The 16,632-nt window shown below is 47.3% G+C and overlaps 1 protein-coding gene across 2 annotated transcripts in view; it reads right to left on the reverse strand.

Moving 5' to 3' along the window:
* Positions 1-16,632, reverse strand: part of DNAH10 (dynein axonemal heavy chain 10) — a 175,775-nt gene that overhangs the window by 51,928 nt on the left and 107,215 nt on the right. For both annotated transcript variants that reach the window (XM_039471919.2, XM_074402071.1), the window contains exons 41-51: positions 15,982-16,104; positions 14,772-14,906; positions 14,255-14,471; positions 11,874-11,993; positions 10,450-10,595; positions 8,352-8,504; positions 6,522-6,782; positions 4,045-4,217; positions 2,618-2,711; positions 2,161-2,328; positions 1,097-1,285 (exon numbers count right to left, since the gene is read on the reverse strand). In XM_039471919.2, the coding sequence (XP_039327853.2) occupies positions 1,097-1,285; positions 2,161-2,328; positions 2,618-2,711; positions 4,045-4,217; positions 6,522-6,782; positions 8,352-8,504; positions 10,450-10,595; positions 11,874-11,993; positions 14,255-14,471; positions 14,772-14,906; positions 15,982-16,104 (1,779 nt within the window). The remainder of the gene's footprint in view (positions 1-1,096; positions 1,286-2,160; positions 2,329-2,617; positions 2,712-4,044; positions 4,218-6,521; positions 6,783-8,351; positions 8,505-10,449; positions 10,596-11,873; positions 11,994-14,254; positions 14,472-14,771; positions 14,907-15,981; positions 16,105-16,632) is intronic.

A 16,632-nucleotide genomic window follows, 5' to 3' on the forward strand; every position in this document is an offset into this window, starting at 1 on the left:
ATGAAAGGCTAGAACAGGAAGACGATAGGACAGAAAGCAGATTAGTAGTTAGTTGCTTAGGGCTCAGTGAGGGGAGGGTGCAGAGATCGGGCGGTAATCACTAAAGGACATGGGATTTCTTCTTGAAGACACAAAAATGTTTTTGTTGTTTTGACAGAATCTTGCTCTGTTGCCCAGGCTGGAGTGCTTTCGCATGATCTCAGCCCACTGCAACCTCTGCCTCACAGGCTCAAGCAATTCCCTTGCCTCAGCCTCCGAGGAGCTGCGATTACAGATGCTTGTCACCATGCCTGGCTATTTTTTGTATTTTTAGCAGAGACGGGGTTTCACCATGTTGGCAAGGCTGGTCTGGAACTCCTGACCTCAAGTGATTCACCTGCCTCGGCCTCCCAAAGTGCTGGGATTACAGGCATGAACCACCACATTTTGTGGCTGATGCCACAAAAATGATCTAAAGGATTCTGTGGTCATGGTGGCACAGATCGTGAATACGCCGAAAAGCACTGGTTTGTATGCTTTGAATGCGCAGATTGCATGGTCTTGAATTCAATCTCAGTAAAACTGTTTAAAAATAAAAGATTCTAAGATTAACCCAGATCTATGGGTGCAGGCTATGCACATATGGCAGCCAGCAAATTGCCAACCCCATAGGATGGGTCCACTGAGGTTTGGGCCAAGCCCTCCCCATGGGAACACACATCACCTTCCAAGGGATTTGCTTGTGTTTGACTTTCTAACTTGATCTGACATTCTCCAGCCTAAAAACAAGACAATACAGATGGTCCCCAGCTTCAATGGTTCAACTTAGGATGTTTCAGCTTTACAATGGATTTATCAGGATATTAAATGCATTTTCAAGTCACGATATTTCTGACTTATGATGAGTTTATCGGGATGTAACCCCATTCTAAGTCAAAGCTTTGACTATTCAGTTAAAATATAGTATCAAGCCTAAAACAAGGCAAAAACACCCACCTCTACACCCTATGAAAACATCCTGTTACGATCTGCTGTGGATTGTTCCAGTATGTACATGAACTACTAACTGCAGAAACTGGCATCATCAACCTACTTCTGGGAGGGGACGTGGACTGACCTCGCAGCCAGCTGTAAAGGCAGCCAGCCTCGAAAGTGACTGCTTCCCTGAGCCCCCTACCCCGACCAGCAGGGCGTGGCCACGGTCCATGCGGATGACTCGGTGCACCCGGGTTAAATGCTCCAGAGCGTCGTCGAAGAGAACCAAGTTCATTTTGGTGTAGCTTTCATTATACTCTTCAAGAATTTCCTGCATTTAAAAAAAAAAAAAAAAAAAAAAAAAAGTTTTAAACCCAGCATGGTGGCTCATGCCTATAATCCTAGCACTTTGGGAGGCTGAGGCAGGAGGATCACTTGAGCCCAGGAGTTTGAGACCAATCTGGGCCACATAGCAAGACTCTGTCTCTACAAAAATAAAAATAAAAAAATTAGCTGGGCCCGGTGATGTGTGCCCCTAGTCCCAGCTACTCGGGAGGCTGAAGCAGGAGGGTCACTTGAGCCCAGGAGGTTGAGGCTGCAGTGAGCCAAGACTGCACCACTGCACTGCGGCCTGGGTGACAGAGAGAGACCCTGTCTCAAAATAAATAAATAAAACAAATTAAAAATGTCTTAAAGGATCACTGGATTTTAAGAGCCAGGCTTCTTCCTTTTGTCCAGAGGAGATTATCAATGGAAGAGAGATTTTTCTGAACATCTACAGTAGCTAAAATAAACTGTTTGTGTCTCTGGGACTAATCTAGCCTTCACAATCGAGATTTCCATCTGCTGGGCTTTGATTGGCCAGCAGCAACCCAAAGCAGGTAGCCAGGCTCATCTCATGAATTTGAATGAAAACGAATATTAGGGAGTCAAACAAGTGGTTCCCAAACCTGGCTGTGCACAAGAATCCAGGGCCCTCCGTGGGCCCGAGCAAGCCTCCCGGAGTGGCCCAGGAGTCCGCTTAAGTTTCCTAACGTCACTCCCAGGCATGCTAGATGTGGGTGGTCATCGGACAAGACATAAGCCTGGACTTCAAGCCCTCCGACAGGAGCCATGCGTGTTAGGCTCCTGGGCACCCATGCAATGCTCAGCTCCCCGCTTGGCCCACGCAAGCGAGCCCACAGACAGGGTGGAGCTCGTCCCCACCTGGAACAGAGCCTTGGCCGCCTCGTAGTCCTGGATGTCTTCATAAATGCGCGGTTCTCCTTCGTGCAGGGCCATTCGGAAGTCTCCAAACAATACGGGATTCCTCATCACCACCTCCACGTCATCGTTAAAATGTTTCATAACCAAGCCACCTATGTGCTCTTGTACCTTGAAACAGAAGCCCACTTAAGGCCCCAAACTCAACAACAGTTCACAAGCTAAGACTCGTCAGGAGAAGAGGATACACTATTATTATCTAAAACAATTTGCATTCTATTTCTTCAGTTGCTGCAAGGCTTAATAACCGACCCACCCTCCTTGGCCTGTTGACTTCTCGTGGGAGTGTCTATTTTTCTGCAATTAGCTTCCTGTACAAAAAGCCCGTTTGGTGCTTGTTTATTTTCCTGAGAATTTGGTGGCTGAGTTTTGCCCTTGCTGATGCATTGGACGTACTGACCAGACGCTTGTCTGTTTCACTGATCAGCCGGTCGTGGAAGACTCTCAGACACTCATTCCTCCAGACTCTCACCATCTGGGCCACCGTCTGGAATCTGCAGAATGGAAGAGACAAAAATCAGCCAGGAAGCCACCTGCAGGATACCAGGGCCGACGGCTGTGACGGTCACACAGGCACACAGGGCCCAGTAAAGGCCCAGCGTTTCTCTAATCTTGCCCCTGCTAGTCTCACATAAATGAAATCTAACCAGAGGACCCAACAGAAGCTAATAAATAATGTAAAGACCCTAAAGTCATCATCCATAGCTTATCTTACTGGAAAGAAAAAAAGAGTGTTATCTATAAATGACATAAAATAAGTACCTGACATCTCCCTACTTGCTGGAATGCACAGATTTAAAACCAGCATGAGGGTCACTGGCAGCTTCTTTTTCTTTTTTCTTATTTTAAGAAACAGGGTCTCGCTTGGTTACCCAGGCTGGTGCACTGGTGCAATCATAGCTCACCGCCATCTCACCATCTCAAATTCCTGGGCTTAAGTGATCAGCCTCCCAAGTTGCTGGGACTACAGGTATGCACCACCACATTCAGCTAATCTTTAAATTTTTTTATAGAGCTAGATCTCACTATGCTGCCCAGGCTAGTCTAAAACTCCTAGGCTCAAGTAATCCTCTTTCAGCCTCCCAAAATGCTGAGACCACAGCCATAAGCCGCTGCACCTGGCCAACAGCTCCTTTTTCTAAGAGCCAACTCCATCTGGCTCCAGTTCCAGAACTTCTGCTTTCTAGCAAAGAACCATCACTACCCAAAACACCTGGAGCTGCCCTCTGCTGACCACCCCTGACATTCTACACGTTTCGAGGCACCCAAGAGCAGGATACATGGAAAGTTCTCAACTCATTTTTCAGTATCTTCCGGATTCATAATATAAATCCACATAATTGGACTATGCTTGCAAATTCACATAGAATGAAGTAGACATTCATGTGAAGGCATAAGTCTAGTTTTAATGGGGAATTTGCCTATACCCAGACTTAAATCCTTTCTGTCCTCTGCTTACTTCTTCTGAAGATATACATTCTATAATGAACCGGCAATGATGGAGTTACATGAGCAAAAGGTCCATGAAGGCAAATTCCAACTTCAGAACTGAAAACGAGAAGTCAACACAGTCCTGCCCGAGGGGTGTGACACACCTGCCCACAATTCTGCTTCTCTCGGTTCCCGGGGTTTCAACTCAGTGGCTTACAAAGCATGAAGCCTTAAGCCAAGCGTTGATCTTGCCTCTTCATTTAACATAAGCAAAGACATTGGGTCGTTAATTCATACAATGATTCATCCAATCCATTGATAAGCCCTCTGTCTTAAAAGAATAAGAAAAGCCATCATACCCTTGGGGCATGTTTTAGTAAGATAAACCCAACTCACCGCTCGGGGTTAGTGAGGACAAGACCATTAAAAACCCGTGAGAGATCTCGAAGGTTGAAGATGTAATGGAACTTTGACGGAGTGGGAGGTAGGTCTTGCACAATATTTTTGTAAAGTGCTAGCGTGCAGGATGTCAGCTTGTCACTCACAGCCACAATGCTCTCATGAAACGTCTGAAAAATGCAAAGAGACCCCCCCCACAAATATCCTTCAGTAGATGGATGAATAAACAAAATGTGGCAGAGTTGTACGATGGAATATTACTGAGCCATGAAAAGGAATAAAGTTGGACGGATGTGGTGGCTCACATCTGTAATCCCAGCACTTTGGGAGGCCAAGATGGGTGGATCACCTGAGGTCAGGAGTTCAAGACCAGCCTGACCAACATGGTAAAACCCCATCTCTACTAAAATAAAATACAAAAATTAGCTGAGCATGGTGGTGCACACCAGTAATCCTAGCTACTCAGGAGGCTGAGGCAGCAGAATCGCTTGAACTCGGGAGGTGGGGGTTGCGGTGAGAGTGCACCATTGCACTCCAGCCTGGGTGACAGAGTGAGACTCCCTCTCAAAAGGAAAAAAAAAAAAAAGAAAGAAAAGAAAACAAACAAACAAACAAAACCCAGGCATGAAGCCCTGCCACCCGCTCCAGCACGGATGACGCGCGAGAAGATGACGCAGAGTGAAGGAAGCCCGGCACGAAAAGCCACGCGCTTTATGACACTATTTATATGAAATGCCCGACAGAGAAAACTCCATAGAGACGAAAGGTAGGTTCCAGGTTCCTGGGAATGAGAGGTGGGATGGGAGTAACTGCTAATGAGCATGGGTTTCCTGCTGGGGTGAGGAAAATTCTAAAGTTAGACAGTGCTGATGGCTGCACAACACTGTGAATGAAGTAAATGCCACCGAATTGTATACTTTAAAATGGCTAAAATAACTAATTTTGTGGGTTGTTTTTTTTTTTTTTTTTTTTTTTTGAGATAGGGTCTTGCTCTGCTTCCCAGGCTGGAGTGCAGTGGCATGATCACAGCTTACTGCAGCCTTGACCTCCTGGGCTCAAGCGATCCTCCCACCTCAGCCTCCCTTGTAGCTGGGACCACAGGACACCACCATGCCTGGCTAATTGTTTTGCATTTTTTGTAGAGACAGGGTTTCACCACATTGCCTGGTCTCGAACTCCTGGGCTCAAGCGATCCGTTCTCCTCAGTCTCCCAAAGTGCAGTGACACAGGTGTGAGTCACCATGCCCAGCCATTGTGTGAATTTTACTATATTTTTTTAAAACAGGAGATTAAAAAATTGAAAGACAGAGAAGCTCATCAGCTTATTTTTTTGTTTGTTTGTTTGAGACTGTGACTCTGTTTCCCAGACTGGAGTGCAGTGGTGCAATCTCGGCTCACTGAAGACTTCACCTCCCAGGTTCAAGCAATTCTCCTGCCTCATCCTCCCAAGTAGCTGGGACTACAGGTGCCCACCACCATGCCCGGCTAATTTTTGTATTTTTAGTAGAGACGGGGTTTTGACATATTGACCAGGCTGGTCTTGAACTCCAGACTTCAAGTGATCCATGTGCCTCGGCCTCCCAAAGTGCTAGGATTACAGGTATGAGCCACCACGCCTGGCCTGACTTGCTTTTATTGCTCTAGATTTTCACATTAACTGACAAGTCAGCATGATGTGAAACCAAAGACCCCACACAGCCCTCGGTGGGGGCTTTACTTGACCAGCACAGACCTCAGAGTTTTGAAAGTTAATGCCTTCAAGTAGGGTATGAATAGGCTGGGTGCTCACAGTTCCTACTGATCATGCCTGGCCCCGCCACACCTTTATCTTACCCACCTGGCCCCTGGCGCCTCTGAGTATGCAGACCCCGCTTTAGTAGGAAAATGCCAGGATCAGAAGATGGTTGTTTAAATGAATGGGTTCCACTTGGAGAAGCCAAGTAAACCATAATAATAATAATAGCAATAACTAGTAACATGGTATCTGCTATGTGCTAGGTAGCGTGCCACACCATTTACACCCATTTCCTCCCAAAACCCAGTGAGATGGGGACCATCATGATCTCCCCCCTCCAAATGACAAGGAGGTTAGGAGAGTTCAAGGAACCTGCTCACAGAGCAGAATGGGGATTGACTCCAGGACCCCAGCCTGCTAGTTGATTCTTCGCTGTCACTCGGTGTGGCATGAGCATCTCAGGGTCACGTCAGGACTCCCACAAGCCCAAGGCACTTTTTCTTCCATGGACTCCTTCCTCCGTAAAAACATGTTACGATTACATTTTATATTGGCATTTGTATCAAGATAATTTTTTTCTTCTGATTTTGAAAGAAATTAAAACATTTTCATAGGCCCTTAAAAGTATCGAGGGCCCTAGGCTTTGACCCTGCTGTACCTAATGGATACATCAGCCCTGCGTATGTTTCCTCCCAATACAAGCTCTTCCGGCTTAGAATTCTAATTAAAATCAAGTTACCGAGGTATGGCCTTTCAGAATGGAGGAATAAATTAAATGCAGAGACTCCTCTGAAGGAAATGGCACGTTGAAGACACTGAACAGTGAAATAAATCTCGGGTCAACTTCATTGCGGCCTCCTCCGGCTTTTCCCATCGCAGCGATAAAGCCAAGGTCTCGAATGCTTTTGCAGTTCAGCTCCTTGCCACGGTCATATAAGTAGCCTTTTTCCAACAGCAGCTTCAGCAAGGCAATTGGCTGCTGTGTGCCATATTCATCCACCTTGATTTTTATAAAAAAAGAAAAGAGAACAGTAGTATCGCAAAGCCGGAGTTAGAGAGGCCTTGGCTGACCATCCCAACTCAAGCTCACTTCTCCTGTAACTCTCCAGGGCACCCCGGTTGCAGTTTCATGGGGCTTCTCAAAGGCTGCAACTGTATATATCCATTTGTGACTGTGTTTTTTGAAATCTGTCTCCCTTATGTGACTATAGCTTCATGAGGGCCGGAACTACATAGGTGTTGACTACACAGCACCAGTCCCATAGGAAGTGCTGAATAAATATATGTTAATTCCATTAATGAGTGGATGGATGGATGGATGGATGGACGAATGGACAGATGGACAGACAAGAAGTCAACAATGCAGTCCCGCCCAGGGGGTGTGATGCGCCTGTCCACATACTGACACTTCTGCTTCTCTTGCTTTCACCTGTTTCAACTCAGGGGCTTACAAAGCGACAAGCCTTAAGCCAAGCATGTGTCCCTTACTTCATTTGACATAAGCAAAGACATTGGGTAATTAATTCATAGACTGATAATGACAGACTGATTGGACCATCTATTTAATGGGCAAGCAGACAGACAGACGGATAGATGGATGGATGGATGGATGGAAGGATGGATGGACAGATGGAGAGACGGATGGACAGATGGATGGATGGACGGACAGATGGAGAGACAGACAGACAGATGGAAGGAAAGAAGGATGAATGGATGGATGGATGGATGGATGGATGGACAGGTGAATGAACAGATGGGTAGATGGATAAATGGAAAGGCAGATGGAAAAATAGATTGGGTAAACAGAAGAACAGATGGGTAGATGAATAAATACATGAATGAACAGACAGGTGGTTGGATGGATGAACAGATGGGTAAATAACAGATGGGTGGATGAAAAAACAGACGCACAGATGGATAAGTAGAAGAATAGATTGACAGATGAATGAACATACGGATGGATGGATGGATGGACGGATGGATGGATGGATGGGTGGATGGATGGGTGGGTGGATCCTGGCTTTGCATACAGTCCTTCTGGAAATAGACTTTCAGGGAAAAAACGGTTCTGTGAAATAACATAAATTCCAATTCCAACATGCTAGGAAAACTTTGTACTTCTCAGGATCTGACCCCTGAGATGATGAGCGAAAAACACACTCATCACGCAGCTAAAGTTTCTCTTCCTTGAAAACTCCAGAAGAATTCTTGGGAAGGTTCCGCCCCGATGCCTCCCATGTTCATGAGGTCAACAACAGTATTATGATCTAAAGAAGAGCTCCTTTGGAAACAACTTCCTCAAACACATGCTGAATTTAGTTCAAAGCCTGCCTGCTGCCTGCATTCCTCCTCCAAGAAACTAAGGAACAAGATCCATCAGGGAAGGTCCCTCTGTGTAAGAAGAGCATCCCAGGCACATCCTGCCCTAGGCTGGCTCCCCACAGCCTGCACCCTGCAGACGTTGTGCAGAGATAAAGATCAGTGTCCTCATACTCACTTCTAATACACACCCCCATACAGACACAGGCACCATCGGCCCCTCCCTCCACCTGCGGAAGCATCTGACTACCCTCGGCATATTCATGTCATCCATGAACACCAGAAGGCGTTTTCCCATGGGCGGGCCGTAAGTATCTTTAGTTCGCTTTTCCACATTTGCTTCTAAGTTTCTTTGGATATCCATGGACGTGGTACGGGAGGAGAAGTTGACCATTAACACAATCTGAAGCAGAAAGAGATGACGTAAAAAGCTGGCCTTTTCTTCAGGGTAGCAACAATAAACATTTGCACATAAGCTAACATCGATTTTGCAGATCTACTGGCCTCTGGACTAACTTTTTAATAATCCACTGTGAGTCAGCGCTTCGTTATTTTGTAAGTGCTGAAGGAAGAATTCCTCTTTCCTTTCAGCAGATTGTATGAGTCAACAGCCAATTGTCACACGTGAGCCTTAGGGACAAAGTGGCATAGAGGAAAGTGGACTGAGGGTCTTGTTTCTGCACAGTTCTAGCAAGGCGACTTCCAAAAAGTCATTCAACCTTTCGGAGCCTCGTTTTTCTCACTTGCAAGATGACTGTAATGCCATCTCTTTGGACTACTTCACAGGGTGACTGCATTGTATGAGATGCAATATCTAACAGCATTTGCAATATGACAATATTCAAACATAAATCATGATCGCACTGGCTGTATCTAAAGAGGTCAAAGAGAGCAGGAACAAGTGGTTCATGCTTTGGGACTAAGTGCTGGAGGGAAAGGTGAGGGACGCCCCCTGGATGCTCACGCATGTGTCCTCCGGTCCTCTTGCCACGTGCTGAGGCTGGTGAGAGCTCCTTCTTCAGTGGTTCTCACACTTAACTAATTATACATCAGCTCCACCTGCAGGGCTGTGCCACACACTTTGTGGGGCTCCATTCCCCAGAGTTTCCAATTAGGTAGATCAGGGTGCTTTTTGTTTTCTTATTTTTAAGAGGTAGGGACTTGCTCTGTTGCCCAGGCTGGCGTGCACTGTCACTCGGTCATAGCTCACTGCAGCCTTGAATTCCCAGCCTCAAGTGGTCCTCCTGCCTCAGCCTCTTGAGTAGCTGGGACTACCAGACACAAGACACCATGCCTGGTGGTCTGGGTATTTTAAACAAGTTTCCAGTGATGCCAAGGCTGTGAGTCTGGGGACCACACTTTGAGAACAAACTGCTGCCTTCCATAACTCTCTCCACCTAGGGCATCCAAAGTGCAGGTGCACACGAGCTGAATGTGTTGAAGCTGAATGTGTGCCTTGCTAAGCGACTGCATTCAGGTGTGCCTGGCTGGGCTGAGCACCAGGTGCAGAGTCCTGAGCACCAGGAGAGGGGTGTTGCAAAGGAGGCTCTCAAATGAGGCTTCCTAGTGCCTGACTCCACAAACCTGTAGGTCCCTCTGGCTGCAAACACTGCCATGCTCCCTGTGCTCATCTCCATGTTTATCCCGCAACTGCCTGAGGACCCCTCCAGAGCAGACCTTGACAGCTTGTTCACTGTCACTTGTCCTGTGCACCCCACAAGCTCCGTGCGTGGAACATATCCGACCCCCACACACCGGACACGTAGCTGGCCAGAGGAAGGAAAGGAAACACTTGAAAAGTTTTAGAAACCCAAAAATGATGGTGAATAATGTTACAGCCAGCCTCCAAGAGGGCCCCAGATCATCCTCGCCTCCAGGTGCCCACACCCTGGTGCAGGCCCCTTCCACACTGTATCAGGGAGTTCGGTGGCTTCTGTCTCACCCATAGATTATGGCAGAAGGGAGGGTATGTGACTTCCAAGGCCAGGTCATAAAAGACATCATACCATCTGCTTTGCTGTCTATCTTAAGCACTCGCTACCATGTGGAGCACACCCAAGTCATCCATGGAGAGGGCCACACGGTGAGGAACTGAGGCCTCCAGCCATGTGAAACATCATCTTACATGAGGATCCTCCAGCTCCGGCCAGGCCTCCAGATATCTACGGCCCTGGCCAACAGCTTGACCGTAATCCCATGAGAGCCTGAGCTGGAAGTCCTCAGGTAAGTGACTCCCATATTCCTGATCCACAGCACCTATGAGATCATAGTGCTCGATGCATGAAGCTGCTATGCGCTGGAATTATCTGTTACGCCGCAATAGATAACTCATACGAATAATGACTTACGTTAGTTTCCTCACTCAGATTTTTTAGGAAATTCTGGGTAGTGGCTGTCTTAGAAGTGCCAGATTCACCAACAGAAATAACAGGTTGCTTAATTTTGACCATTTGTTCCAATATCCAGGTAGTCCGAGTGGTATCCACTGTGTGAACTAAAATAGATATTAAGAATAGGGGCATCACAGCAGCTCCAATAGGGTGAGCACTCGGCAATTTGGGGTTGTTTCTAGAATCCCACAGATCCCATAAAAAACAGCAGCAAAGCCAAGGCATGCCCTCAGAAACGTTCACCCATTTAAGTGTATAATGTCATGACTCGCACAGTTCTACAGCAGCGTGAGCATCACCGCAGCCCAGGTTTAGAACACCCAAGCTGTTTTGAAGCTGCAGTTCTGACTTATACTCAGGATATTCAAAACTCAGCTTCTCCGTGGCTGACATCACTCAGACCCCTGCGGGATTTAACTTCTTTTTTTTTTTTTTTTTTTTTTTTTTTTTTTTTTTTGAGACGGAGTTTTCGCTCTTGTTACCCAGGCTGGAGTGCAATGGCATGATCTCGGCTCACCGCAACCTCCGCCTCCTGGGTTCAGGCAATTCTCCTGCCTCAGCCTCCTGAGTAGCTGGGATTATAGGCACGCGCCACCATGCCCAGCTAATGTTTTTTTGTATTTTTAGTAGAGACGGGGTTTCACCATGTTGACCAGGTTGGTCTCGATCTCTTGACCTTGTGATCCACCCGCCTCGGCCTCCCAAAGTGCTGGGATTACAGGCTTGAGCCACCGTGCCCGGCTGGGATTTAACTTCTTGACCAACACCTTCCTCTGAAGAGACAGTGAAACCACAGCATCGGGTCTGGCTCCCTGCTGCACTGTCAGGTTTTAATCCTAATGGGCTCCTGAGAAAACAGGGGCATCTCACTCTATAAGCTTAATGGACCAAAGTCGGGCACAAGCTTTGTGAAATTATTCAGCCCACATTTTATCTAAATAGCCAAAGGGGTGCATTCTGAATGTGGCTCGGTCTATAAACGCCCACGGTACACAGCTTCCAAGCCAGCGCCCTTTACAAAATTCTGCCTCGATCATTGCTGCTTGGTCTCCACGCAGCCAGCTCTGTGGACTGAACAGAGCCCAGGGAAAGGCGAAGGGAGGCGAGACAGCATCTCATCTACCCGTGGGGCTCAGCCTGCTGGGGAAAGAGCTGGAAGGCACAGCCACAGAAGATGCTCAGAGCCAGCAGCTGACAAAAATACCAAGGGGACCACCCTCTGTGCCCAGGAGGGCCCACAGTTCACCCTCTTCAGTTCTTCTCTCCCAGCTCTCTGCATGGGACTTAGAGTACCAGAGAAGCCACGGGATCTTCCTCGCCTCCTCCCGGAGTGAGGAGCACATACTCCTAAACCCAGGAACGATGGTTGGACTCTGACTTACCCAGGATATCGACAAATTTCCTCTCAGGGACATGAATATACTCTGGAACTAATTTGCTCCATGGCACCCATTGATTCCGTTTGTTATCAAAGTGAAAGTCATACAAAGTTGGAAGTTGACCTGCAGGAGATAATGGTTGATTTCACTTGGATCATAGACATGGAAATACAAAACCAGTTCTGGCACATGTTTGAAATGAACGAATGTTGCTTGCTTACTGCATGGAAGCCATAGTGAGTACTTTAATGCTGCTCCCTCACTGGACAGACACCGAATGCCTTGAACTAACGCTACTCATCCCTGGACAGACCGAATGCCCTGAACTAACGTTACACATCCCTGGACAGACACCGAATGCCCTGAACTAACGCTACTCATCCCTGGACAGACACCGAATGCCCTGAACTAACGCTACTCATCACTGGACAGACACCAAGTATTTGGAGCTTATGCTTCTTGTTCACGGTACAGTCACTGATGTGACTTGTGCACTGGTCAGACTCTTTCTGAGTATTCTGAACTCATGCTTCCCATTCACTGGACATACACTTCCCTGGGAATACAATGGTGAGGCAGAGAGCCCTGGTCCCTAGCCTTGCAGTCGTTGGAGGGCCGGGTGGGGGACAGATACCGGCAAGAAGCAGCCATTTCTCAGTGTGGAGCCCAAAGCACTACCACAGGAGAAACGCAGGCACAATAGACAATGCGAAAAAGAAGACAGGGAACCCAGGCAGGGGAGAGACGGAAGCGGCAGGTGCCCGGGAGCGCGGGAGCCCTGGCCCTTCCTGTAATCACCATCACCTCTGCCCAGGCCATGCAAGGCTTTACTTCGGCACGTGTAAGAGCTGATGGGATGGTAGAGAGGGGGAGACTGCAGGTGAGAGAGACTCAGATGGAGCCAGGAGTGCGCGTGCCAGCTGGATTGATGGAGACACCTGTCTCACCACCTCCTCTTCAACCAACATCATCTCCCACCAGTCCACGATCCTCTCCTACCTCAGCGGTCCCCAACTGTATTTGTCCTTTCTCACGCTGCTGCAAGGACACCTCCCAGCTCTCACCCACTCAGTGAACTTTTGACTTCCACATCGAACCCAGAGATCACCTCCCCTTTACTCAGAGTCATGGTCTTCTCTTGCTGCCAGCCCCTAGAGAGGCAGAGAAGACAGACTTGGGGTTTTCTTGGAGGGATTCAACAGGACAAGGCAAGGCATTTGGGGTCTCGGGCAAGTGTGGCTGAAGTGAGGGCCACCAGCCAAAGAAGTGAGGATGCAGGGAAGGGGCAAGTGGTGGGAGCTCGAGGCCGCAGCAGACACCGGCGCAACAGACTGGCTGTCCCCATGAGGCCAAATAGGAGCATGTGTATCCCGAGTCACAGAAGCAGAGCAGGCGGAGAGCGAGATTCGTGGCACAGACGAAACAGTGCCGGGTGTTGGGGGAGTCTAGGGTAGGCTTGAGGGCCTGGAGGGCTGGACCTGTGAACAGGGGTCTGGAAGTGGGAGGCTCAGAGGGTCATTCAGGTCCCCAAGATGAGGGCAAATGAGGGAGGCAGGCCGGGGAAGCAGGCCAACGTCATCGCTGAGTGAGGGGCTGGACAGCACTCCTTCAGGGGAGACGTCTGTTCTGAAAAAGAGCAGTCGGACGGCCGGCGAATACAGCAGGGACGTGTACACCTTCTGATTACTCCATAACTCTCCATCGGAAAGACTGGAGGTCATTTTATTTTAAACTTTAAAAAGACCGCCAGGTAAGGATTATAAAATGCAACTTCAAAAGCCTCCATATTCCAAGCCATGCTCAAATGTCAATAAGAGATGGACAAAGAGCGGCCCTAGCCCCGTACACGGCCTTGGAGAGCGCATCCTTTTCATCAGGCACGATTCCTTGAAGATGCACATTTTCGTGCAAAAACATAAAATGTTAATTTCATGATTTCCTATGAACGATTTACAAATCCACACTTGATTTTCTACTGTGCGGATACTCAGGAATACAGCAGATGGATTACACGGTGGAAATTGAGAGAGTTCGCTAAAATTAAAAAATAAAAGACACAGAGAAGCCCAAGGAGAAGAAAGTCCAAGTCATGCAGAATGTGAAACGCTTAAGGAGGGGCGGAAGCAAGCGCCTCGGCTGCGGCAGGAAAAGCTGACTCTCATCCGGAAAGACCATCCAGAGGGCGTCAACTCCTGCCACCGCCGTCGGCGCGCTAGCTGCTCCTGGGGGTCCCGCCACCTGCTGCGACCACTGCAGGTTCCTCCAGAGAAGCAAACTATCTGGAAGACTCATACAGACAGAAATATGGAAAAGCTTATTCACTTCCTCTAGAAATTTAACCAAAGGCACTCAGAGCAGGGAAGCAGGCAGCACTCGGTTCCCACCTGGCAGTTCCCCAGGGCTGGCCCAAACTCCTTCCGTCTCAACAGTAGTCAAGGAAGCAAGGCGTTTGATGCATTCGTCAAATTTCGCCCTTCCATCCTCAAGCAGGGAGGCTCCCAGAGAGCAGTACAGAGCCTCCAGGAAGTAGCACTCCAGCAGGTCAGGGTCTTCTGTTTCTCCTTCTAGTAACGCGTCCAACATCTTGGCTAACTGGGTTACCTGGTTCACAGGAAAATATCTGGTTCAGCCCACACGGACCACCCACCCAGAGTCTGTTCCAGTCATAAATCCCGGGATTCCTGGTCCCAGAGGATGGGAACATATGACCCCTCATGTTGGTTCAGACAGATGGAACCCAGTATTTTGACCTGCACAGAAGCAAGCATGGCACCCTCCTTGGCACCGGCCCACAATGCTACCGCTTACCCTGACTGGCATCTTCACTCCCCTTAAAGCCCCACCGTGGGCCTGTCTTTAGGAAGGAATTTCTTTTTGCTGACGGCAGGGACCGTTTCTTACCATATTCAGGTCTGTCTGAGGAACTATCGTCTTCAGCTTCTCTGTTTGTCTCCCATCCATCACCCCCTCCACTATCACATCCATGAGATAGGGCACATATTTCTCAAAGAGATTATTCAAATTGTATTGCTCCACCTATTAAAAAAAAAAGCAGCATTCCAAAGCATTTCAAGGGTTTCTTTATTTAAATGGAAGTTAGTGGAAAGCTTTTCTTGCCTAAAGAGGGTTGAGAAACAACCTCTGATGATGATACACATCTGGCAGGTGAGGAAGCCCTGACCATAGTGCCCTACACTGGCAGAGATTTGTCCTTTACAACATACTTTCATCTCATCATGAAGTCCTTCATTTCGCTGCCACAGGGTCTGCTATGCCCTTGGGGAGGAGAAAGCGAAGATAACAGGTCCCATTTGACATAAGAGAGGCTGATCATCTTAGAGTTCAAGTCACATGACCACGGTCATCCAGCAAAGAGTGTAAAGCAGCAAAGGTCCCCTCCCAATCAAGGCACCAATCACCAACAGGGATTGCCTGGGTCCCAAGACAGCTGCCTCCCACAGGACAGTGCCTCAGATGGTTCTATCATGCTTCCTTTCTTCTGCTCTTCTCCGGCATAATTATGTCCTGGTTTTCCATTCACCTCCAGCCTGGTAGCCTTTCTAGAGACACACCCAGGCCACCTGTGTTCCTTTGAGAATGTGGTCATAGCGTCCCAGGTGTGGTAGAGCCACAACCCACATATGACTGTCATATCCATCTCTGCACTTTTCACAGAAGCCTTTTGTTAAGACAACACACATTTCTGGCCTGTCACCTGTTTTGTAAATAAAGTTTTATTGGTACACGGCCATGCCCATTTGTGTACAAATTTCTGGCTGCTTTCACGCCACAACAGCAGAGTTGGGCAGTTGTAAAAGAAATAGCATGGCTCACTCAAAGCCTCAGATATTTACTATCTACCCCTTTACAGAAAAAGTGTGTCAACCTCTGGTCTAAACCAGCCAGTCCAATCATTACCTATCCCACTGGCTATAAATTATCTGGAATCTAGTAAGTGTGTCTGCCATGTTTTCACTTAATTTGTGCTCAAGGACACGGGCGGGTCAAGGACAAGGTCATTGCCTTCCACTACAAATATCCCTCTGGACTATGTCATCCAACTAGCCACCAATACTAATAACTTTAAGTTCATTTTAGAAAAAGTTTTCACCTTGTTGGGTATTTGATTAACCCATTTTTCCCAGTATGGTCGGTATTTCAAGTTTTTAGGATCCACATAAACCATTCCACATCGAGAGACAGTTGCAGGAGAGGCATACTGTAAATCTCCAACCTGGAGAAATAAAGAAAATCGATCCTGGCTACAGCTATACACAAGATAAACTAGATGTTTAAGGACCTTCTCTTAGGCAAAGTTATTACAACTGCACAGAATCTAAATCATACCAAGACAAACACAGCTTTCCCTGAGGAGCACCTGGGATTATGATGAGAAGATTACACACTTCTGATGTAACAACTTTTTTATTTTCTCTTATTATAAAATTAATGTGAAAATTAATATGTTGTGAATATCTGACAAAAATAGAAAAGTATAAAGAAGAAAATAAATTATCCAAATCCCACCACCCAAAAACAAATGTTGTTTTGGAGTGTTTTCCATTCAATCTTTTTTGTTTATTCTTTTAACATAGTTGAGATCAGGTAGTATACAACTTCATAAGTATACAACTAAACCAGATATATTAACAAACCTAGCTGTCTCTACAAAAAATACAGTTTAGTCAGCTCATCAGATAATAATATGTACAAATATTTCATGCACTGATGAATTTTACAGTTAGGAGTGGCATCAATACTA

The sequence above is a fragment of the Saimiri boliviensis genome, chromosome 7 (genome assembly GCF_048565385.1).
Source record: "Saimiri boliviensis isolate mSaiBol1 chromosome 7, mSaiBol1.pri, whole genome shotgun sequence".
In the NCBI taxonomy this organism is placed as follows: Eukaryota; Metazoa; Chordata; class Mammalia; order Primates; family Cebidae; genus Saimiri; species Saimiri boliviensis.